General features: G+C 53.4%; 1 protein-coding gene across 1 annotated transcript; it reads left to right on the top strand.

Moving 5' to 3' along the window:
• Positions 1-5,324: 5,324 nt before the first annotated feature.
• On the top strand, positions 5,325-8,433 carry LOC139233728 (zinc finger CCCH domain-containing protein 10-like). Its single transcript, XM_070864187.1, has 2 exons — positions 5,325-5,424; positions 6,779-8,433. The coding sequence occupies exon 2, from the start codon at positions 6,828-6,830 to the stop codon at positions 7,722-7,724; it is 897 nt and encodes a 298-aa protein (XP_070720288.1). The 5' UTR covers positions 5,325-5,424; positions 6,779-6,827; the 3' UTR covers positions 7,725-8,433.
• The last annotated feature ends 840 nt before the right edge of the window (positions 8,434-9,273 follow it).

Genomic DNA, 9,273 nt, shown 5'->3' with positions numbered 1-9,273 from the left:
GCGACCTGCGCAGGACCTTGCCCATTACTGCATGGGGGCGCAAGTGTGCGGCTTAAAAAGAAAGACTTGCATTTATATAGCGCCTTTCAAGACCACCGGACATCTCAAAGCGCTTTTGAAGTGCAGTCACTGTTGTAATGTGGGAAACGCGGCAGCCAATTTGCGCACAGCAAGCTCCCGCAAACAGCAATGTGATAATGACCAAATAGTCTGGGGTTTTTTTGTTATGTTGATTGAGGGATAAATATTGGCCAGGACACCGGGGATAACTCTCCTGCTCTTCTTCGAAACAGTGCCATGGGATCTTTTATGTCCACTTGAGAGAGCAGACAGGGCCTCATTTTAACGTCTCATCCGAAAGACACTCCCTCAGTGCTGCACTGGGAGTGTCAGCCTAGATTTTTGTGCTCAAGGCCCTGGAGTGGGACTTGAACCCACAACCTTCTGACACAGAGGCAAGTGTGCTGCCCACTGAGCCACTGGCTGACATTTTGTTTGACAATGCTCCTGTGACTCACCTTGGGATGATTTACTGCATTGAAGGTGCTATATAATTACTGGTTGTTGTTGTTATGGGCCTTGGCGGGAGTGCAGCGTAGGTTTACCAGAATGATACCCGGACTCCAATGGTTAAATTTTGAGGAGAGATTACACTCAGTGGGGTTGTGTTCCCAAGAATTTATAGGGTTAAGGGGTGATTTGATTGAAGTTTTCAAGATATCAGAGGGAACAGATGGGGTAGATATAGAGAAACTATTCCTGTTGGTTGGGGGTTCTCGGACTAGGGGGGCATAGTCTAATAATTAGAGCCAGACCTTTCAGGAGTGAAATTAGGAAACACTTCCACACACAAAGGGTGGTAGAAGTTTGGAACTCTCGTCCGCAAACGGCAATCGATCAATTGTTAATTTCAAGTCGGAGATTGATAGCTTTCTGTTAACTGAAGGTATTGAGAGATATGGTGCAAAGACGTTAGATCGCAGATCAGCCTTGATCTCATTGAATGGCAGAACAGGCTCCAGGGGCTGAATGGTCTCCTCCTGTTCCTATGTTCCAGGAGCTTTGATCACGTGACATCCGACCACGTGACCCCTGACCATGAGATGTTTGCGGATGTTATTGCATTCACGGTGTAAAGGTTGGGTCCCCTGCCGCTTAGTTCCTTTGCTTATGGTTTCCGGCCAGCAGCTGGTGTCCGAGAAGTTCTGAGAACCCAAGAGGTCACCTGTGAGTAGCGAAAGAAGGGACACTAAGGATGGGAAAACCAGAGGTCCAAGGAACTTTGATTCCACTGGTAACTCACTGAATGTGCACCAATAATTAATAGTAATATTTGTAACACTTAGAGACCCCCATAACAGTAATACAGTAACTCACTGATAATCTATAAGGAACTGATCATCATCATAGGCGGGCCCTGGAACGAGGATGACTTGCTTCCACACGAGTTCACAGATGTTTCAATGAAGTACCCGATGTTCCAGTCCTGAACTCCAGTTGAGGGGGTGGAAGATGCCTGTGCGTGGATTTTTTTAACGTGGGGTGACCGTTGCACATCAGCCACCACACGGGCTTGACAGAGCTAGGTCTTAGTCCAGTGGCAAGGGTTAACCAAGATGACTGGAGACCTGCTCTGCTGCATGGACCTAGTGCGCACAAATATTGCAGTGTGGGCTGGCCCCGTGCTGCCCCTGGGCCCTCGGCTCTTCTGGCCCCATACCCTCAAGTGCAATGACCTGATATCCTACCTGTAACTAGTAGTAATCCTATAACCCACTGATAGACCCTTCCATGGTCTCTAAACTGTCAGACTGCTGGTCCCACATCCAGTTCTGGATGAGCAGAATTGAATATTGGGAAGACCAAAGCCCCTGTCACAAACTCCGTTCCCTAACCACTGGCTCCATCCCTCTCCCCAACTTCTGTCCTAAAGGCAACTCAGCACCAACATTTCTAAACCGCTCCTTGTGCCCGTACTCAATAAAGGGAGAGTTTCAATAGATTTCTAGAAATTAGAGCACAGGAGAAGGCCATTCGGCCCCCAATGCCTGTGCTGGCTGTCCCTCCTGGAGCCGCATTCTCCTCCGATACTTTTATATTCCCTATTTCAAATCGTTAGTGCATTCCCTTTTATATGATGCTCCAGTCTCTGCCTCCATAGCCACTTGTGGTGAAGCATCTCATGGTCGAATAGCACTGGTTAAAACCATTACTTCCCCCTTTGTTATTCCTCGCTAGAATCTTCGGTCCCCTTATTCCCCACTCGCCCACCAGTGGGAACAATCTGTTTCCCCACAGTGAAGTCCCTGGGTTTCGATAATCCAATTATGGGTGGTTGCTCTCTCACTGCCGCTCCCACTCACCATGTTGCTGCTGCTCCCGGCTCTGCAGGAAATGCTGGGTTCCACACCCACCGATTTGTCAGTTTCCCTCTCTATTCCCCCGCAACCCAAGCTCCAATCACCCAGTCTCCCTCGCTATCCCCCCAACCCAAGCTCCAATCACCCAGTCTCCCTCGCTATCCCCCCAACCCAAGCTCCAATCACCCAGTCTCCCTCGCTATCCCCCCAACCCAAGCTCCAATCACCCAGTCTCCCTCGCTATCCCCCCAACCCAAGCTCCAATTACCCAGTCTCCCTCGCTATCCCCCCAACCCAAGCTCCAATCACCCAGTTTCCCTCTCTATTCCCCCGCAACCCAAGCTCCAATCACCCAGTCTCCCTCTCTATCCCTCCGTCTCCCTTCCTCCTATACCCCAAACCTTAATCACTAGCTTCCCTCTCTCCTCCTAGCCCATATTCCGCAGTCTACCTCTCCCCTAAATCCACATCTCCTGACCCCCATTCTCCGGTCTCCCTCTATCCTCCCCCAACCTCCCTCTCAACCCCCAAATTCCCAGTCTCCCTCTCTGCCCCTGAACCCCCATTTACGATCCCCAGTCCGCTGCCACTCTCTACCCCCTCCCCCCACCACCCTATAAACCCCATTCCCCTTGCCCTCTAGTCCATGGTCACCCTTGCCCCACACCTGTCACTGCTCCATCGCTCCATCTCTACCTCCCGTCCCGACTGGCAAGCGCCAGTCCCATTTCGGGTCACCCGCTAAGCGGAGCCGGCTCTCTGCGGTGGCTGGGGTGACATCACGGACTGGGGAGGGTGAGAAAAGAAATATAACTGACGGGAGAGGGGAAAGTACCTGCATGAATGAAGAAGGGGAGATGGGTGGCAGGTTGAATTGAGGTGGTGAAGGAGCAGAGTGCCAGTATTGACAGGATGTGTTGTAGGGGAGGGGGGGGGGAAAGTGCTCTGTGAAACGGGAGTGGTTGGGATCCTGATGGGCATAGAGAGTGCCACTGTGAAGTGGAGTGGAAAGGACTGGATGAGAGAGACAGCCATTGTTTTAGGTCCCCGCCACAAACTCCGTTCCCCAGCCACTGACTCCATCCTTCTCCCTCACCAACTCCTGCCTGAGGCTGAACCAGACTGTTTGCAGCCTTGGTGTCATATTTGACCCTGCTGCATATCCGCAGCATAACTAAAACCGCCTATTTCCACCTCCGTAACATCGCCTGTCTCCGCCCCTGCCTCAGCTCATCTGCTCCTGAAGCCCTGATCCATGCCTTTGTTACCACTAGACTTGACTATTCCAACATACCTGGCTGGTCTCCCACATTCTACCCTACGTAAACTAGAGGTGATCCAAAACTCGGATGCCCGTGTCCTAACTCACACCAAGTCCCGCTCACCCATCACCCTTGTGCTCGCTGACTTACATTGGCTTCTGGTTGAGCAACGCCTCGATTTCAAAATTCTCTGCCTTGTTTTCAAATCCCTCCATGGCCTCGCCCCTCCCTATCTCTGTAATCTCCTCCAGCCTCACAACGCCCCCCCCCCCCCCACCCGAGATGTCTGCGCTCCTCTAATTCTGCCCTCTTGAGCATCCCTGATTATAATCGTTCAACCATCGGTGGCCGTGCCTTCTGTTGCCTAGGCCCCAAGCTCTGGAACTCCCTGCCTAAACCTCTCTGCTTCGATACCTCTCTTTCCTCCTTCAAGATACTCCTTAAAACCTACCTTTGAGCAAACTTTTAGTCACCTGCACTAATTTCTACTTATGTGGCTCGGTGTCAAATTTTTATCGCATAATATTGCTGCGAAGCGCCTTGGGACGTTTCACTACGTTAAAGGCGCTATATAAATACAAGTTGTTGTTGTTGAGGTACTTTCTGGAGGAGCGGTGTTCTGCTTGAAAATCCAAATATCGCTGTTTTGCTTTCAAGATTAAAAATTGCATTGTGTAAAAGTGATCAAAATTAGGCAGAAGTTTTAATGCAATCATTAAAAATACTCCAGGAAGAGCTCCCGGAGTCCCTAGAATTGCAACATCAATATTTACCCCCTTCAGCCTTTCAGGAACTGGTGTTTGTTTTCCTCCAATATATCTGTTGTGTATATTGACAGCGTAAGTTACAACGCTCAGGAATCTACATGGTTTGACTCATCAGGGCTGCTCTTCGGTTTCACCTTATTTAGCGCACGTGTCAGGTTTTCTGTGCAGTTGTTGGTGATCTTCATTTAACGTCTTTTGGCTGAGATGTAAAGCCAAGGCTCCGTCTGCCCTCCCAAGTGGGATCCCCAATATTTATCCGTCAACCAACGCCACTAAAGCAGATCATCCGGTCATTATCGAATTGCTGTTTGTGGGAGCTTTCTGTGCGCAAATTGGCTGCCACGTTTCCCACATTACATCTATTTTTGGTAAAACAATAAATGAAGTGCCCCCTTATTAAAGGGGCACTAAAACCGACAAATTAAACAAAATTAACTTTTTACAATAATGGTTCAAATTAGAACTTGGTTGCCGGGGGTGATGATGCACTCCAGTCCCTCCGACGCCCACCTCTCGCGGAAGGCCGCGAGCGTACTGGTGGTCACCGCGTGCTCCATCTCCAGGGACACCCTGGCTCGGATGTAACCGTGGAAGAGAGGCAGGCAGTCGGGCTGAACAACCCCCTCGACCGCCCGCTGCCTGGACCGGCTGATGGCCCCCTTGGCCAGGCCCAGGAGCAGTCCCACATTACAACAGTGACCGCACTCCAAAAGTACTTCATTGGCTGTAAAGCCCTTTGAGACGCCTGGTGGTCATGAAAGGCGCTATATAAATGCAAGTCTTTGATCCAATTGCCTTTTTTTTGCAAGTTACTGTTCAATCTGCTCCCTCAGGCCCAGCTCAGTCTGACCCCTGACCCCATGGATGCCCATGGACAACAACAACAACAACTGAGGGGTTTGGGAGTGCGGCACCTCTTGGCTGGAGGACCACAGCGGTGCTCGTTGGCGCGGGAGTTCCGCGCGGCTGTCGGAGGTCCCTCTTGGCTGGGAGGAGCGGAAGCGGCTCTTTGGCGCCGGAGGAATCGCTCGGCGGGTAGGGCCGCGTCTTTGTTGTTGTTGTGGGCCCGGGACCCCCGGGATAGGGGGAGGGGAGAGAGAGACCCTCGGGATAGGGGGAGGGGGGAGAGAGAGAGCCCCGGGATAGGAGGGGGTGCACAGGACCGCGAACCCCCATCTCTGTCCCTCAGGCCGCGGGGTCCCTGGGAGACAGGCCTCCCGACACTGCAGGCCCCAGATTGTGGGAGGGAGAGAGAGAAAGAGAGAGGAGAGAGGGAGGGTGGAAGGTTGGGGAGGAGAGAGAGAGGAGAGAGGGAGGGTGGAAGGTTGGGGAGGAGAGAGAGAGGAGAGAGGGAGGGTGGAAGGTTGGGGAGGACAGAGAGAGGAGAGAGGGAGGGTGGAAGGTTGGGGAGGAGAGAGAGAGAGGAGAGAGGGAGGGTGGAAGGTTGGGGAGGAGAGAGGGAGGTTGGGGAGGAGAGAGGGAGGGTGGAAGGTTGGGGAGGAGAGAGGGAGGGTGGAAGGTTGGGGAGGAGAGAGGGAGGGTGGAAGGTTGGGGAGGAGAGAGAGAGGAGAGAGGGAGGGTGGAAGGTTGGGGAGGAGAGAGGAGAGAGGGAGGGTGGAAGGTTGGGGAGGAGAGAGGGAGGGTGGAAGGTTGGGGAGGAGAGAGGGAGGGTGGAAGGTTGGGGAGGAGAGAGGGAGGGTGGAAGGTTGGGGAGGAGAGAGAGAGGAGAGAGGGAGGGTGGAAGGTTGGGGAGGAGAGCTCGGTTGTTGACGGATGGGAGGGATACAGAGAGAGAAAGCAAGAAGGATGGGGAGGGGTACTCTAATTAAAATACTGTGCTCATTTTCCTTGTAAAATCGGGTGTTTCTTTTGAGTGGATCCTCTGCGGGGGGGAACTCCCCACCACATTCTCAAAAGTTTAAAAAAGACTTGCATTTATATAGCACCTTTCACAACCAACGGATGTCTCAAAGCACTTTACAGCCAATGAAGTAACTTTGGAGTGCAGTCACTTGTAATGAAGGACTGCGGCAGCCAATTTGTGCACAGCAAGCTCCCACAAACAGCAATGTAATAATGACCAGATAATTCTGGGATAAATATTGGTCCCAGGACACCGAGGATAACTCACCTGCACTTCTTCGAAATAGTGCCGTTGTATCTTTTACAGCTGCCTGAGAGAGCAGACGGGGCCTCGGTTTAATGTCTCGTCCAAAAGACGGCACCTCCGACAGTGCAGCGCTCCCTCAGCACTGCACTGGGAGTGTCAGCCTAGGTTTATGTGCTGAAGTCTCTAGAGTGGGACTTGAACCCACAACCTTCTGACTCAGAGGCGGGAGTGCTGCCCACTGAGCCACGAGAGCTGAAACTTTCCTTCTTTCTTTTTCAGACTGCGGAGAGCGGCAATACTCTACTTTGCAATAAATATACAAACCAGAATGCCGGAGAAGGACGGTGCCTTCACCAGCGGCGGCGACACGGCCGGCCACAGCGCGACCAACGTGTGCCGCGACTTCCTGCGCAATGTCTGCAAGCGGGGCAAGCGCTGCAAGTACCAGCACCCGGAGCTGGGCGAGCCGGGCTCAGAGGAGCTGCCCGCCGGCCGGGGGGAGGTGCCCGTCTGCCGCGACCACCAGAACGGCGACTGCCAGCGGGGCGGCAGCTGCAAGTTCCGCCACCTTGAGCCGGAGGGCGCCGGCAGTCTGGCCCGCTTCGAGCCGTTCGGTGCCGGCGATCTGGGCGACCCGCTGCTGAAGCGGCGGCGGGCGGTGGAGAGCCTGCGCTTCGACTCGTACGACTATGGCGTGCCGCGGCCCTTTCCCGTCGACTACCGCTACCTGGAGGAAGAGAACCTGATGCTGCGCAGGCGGGTGGAGGAGCTGCACAAGCAGGCGTCCAACCTGATGGCCACCAACGAGATGCTGCTGGAGCAGAACGCCCACTACCGGTGCCAGCCCAAGGTGGTGACGCTGGCGGCCGCTGGCGAGCCCCGGCTGACTCTGCCCGCCGTCGGCGACTACAACCACACCATCGTGCAGGCCCACAACCCGCTGGGTGGCCAGCCGTCGCTGAGCCGGTCCGAGCTGGGCGGTGTGCCGTCAGCCGGCGCCGGGCCCCACCCCCCAGCCAGCGCTGCCCCCGGCCCCCACCTCACCTCCGAGCTGGCCCTGGCCCAAACCCTGGCCCAGACCTTGGCCACCCCCGTCTCCATGGCGCCCGTCACCGTCTCCATCGCCCAGCCCATCCCCTGCCTCACCATGAGCCACGCCACCACGCCCATGGTCAGCTACGCCATCGCCTCGCAGAGCATGCGGATCACGGCGTTGCCCCTCTAAGAAGAGCCAACCCACGGCTAGCTCGCTGCAGTGTTTCACCGCCGAGCTCGACTGCAACCACCGCTCCGCGCACCTTCATCGATAGAATCCCAGCGTGCTTAGCATTCGCTGCGGTAATTCCCGATCCCGGTAACCCCTCCATTTTACCACTGCTGCAAGCGTCCAACTCCACCCCGGATGCCCATAACATTTCCCGCTCTGACTTTGCGGGGTCGGGGTTGAATACTGTGTGTCGCCCCACGTGCCATTGAGCCCGGCTCAGCCCACAACAACATTTCAACTCCGTGCCACACCATCCCGAGCCTCTGCGTGGTACCAGCCGGCTGGTGTACAGGTGCAATCTCCATGGACACGGCGAGCTCCCACGTTCCCACTTTAACAACGCGCGGACCGTGATCCGTAGCCCAGAACATTTGAGTTCAAGTGTAAACTTTGGCATGCAGCTTCCAAAAGATCTTCTGTCCCCCTTTTCAAAAATGCTCAGTGCATTGTGCAGCGTGTCTATTTTCTGTTAGCGTATATGAAGAGTTTGAGTGTGATTTTTAACGTTTTTCTCACGCCTCATGCCTGTCCGTTTACAGCCTGCGTATGTTCCACCACTTCTATGGACCCTAATGTCAAAGTGAACCTTGTGTTTAGAAGATGATCTTGTAAATTCTGCAGTTTAAGAACCCCACCAGCAAATAAACATCAACTGCTTGTGTCTGTCTCCCACGCGGTTTACACTTCTTCAAACAAAAATTCCACGTATTGGCTTCAAAACGTCTTCTGATTTGTCCTAAATATAGAAACACATAAATTTACAGCGCAGGAGGAGGCCATTTCGGCCTATCGTGTCCGCGCCGGCCGACAAAGAGCCGCTCGGCCCTCGGTCAGCAGCCCTGAAGGTTACATATAAACCTATGAACAATGAACAATGGCGGAAAGGTAAAGAGCACCTTGCTGGCCTCACACCACTGCAACACCCCTTATACTGAAACATTCTACACTCCACCCCAACCGGAGTCATGGGATCTCCTGGGAGAGGCAAAAACCAGATTAAAAACCCAGGCTAATTTAGGGAGAAAAAATCTGAGAAAATTCCGACCCATCCAGGTGATCGAAACTATTCCAGGAGATCACCCTGGCCGTATTCGATTCCCTGCAGCACTTGCCATTATATCTGCGCTGTCCAACAAAAGGTCTAATCCCAATTACCAGCTCTAGGTCCATAACCCTGCAGGTTACGGCACTTTAAGTGTCCTTCCAACCATCTCTTAAAAGTGGTGAGGGTTTCTGCATCCACCACTCTTCCAGGCAGTGAGTTCCAGATCCCCACAACCCTCTGCGTAAAGAAGCCCTCCCCTCAGATCCCCTCTAAACCTTCCACCAACCACGTTAAAGCTATGTCCCCTCGTAATAGACCCCTCCACCAATGGAAATATGTGTCCAACTTTTGGACCATAGTGGAGAAGGCATGGCAGATGTGGATATACACATTTGAAAAGGATTAAAGGAGTTGTTAAGGTAGATAGAGAACAGACTATTTCCTTTGGTGGGAAGAGTCTCG

The sequence above is a fragment of the Pristiophorus japonicus genome, chromosome 21 (genome assembly GCF_044704955.1).
Source record: "Pristiophorus japonicus isolate sPriJap1 chromosome 21, sPriJap1.hap1, whole genome shotgun sequence".
Lineage (NCBI taxonomy): Eukaryota > Metazoa > Chordata > Chondrichthyes > Pristiophoridae > Pristiophorus > Pristiophorus japonicus.
The sequence above is the reverse complement of the archived record's forward strand: the minus strand, read 5'-3'. Positions and strand labels throughout refer to the sequence as shown.

Excerpts from the sequence above, each read along its gene's own strand:
- LOC139233728 (XM_070864187.1), top strand. The coding sequence starts at position 6,828 with ATGCCGGAGAAGGACGGTGCCTTCACCAGCGGCGGCGACACGGCCGGC.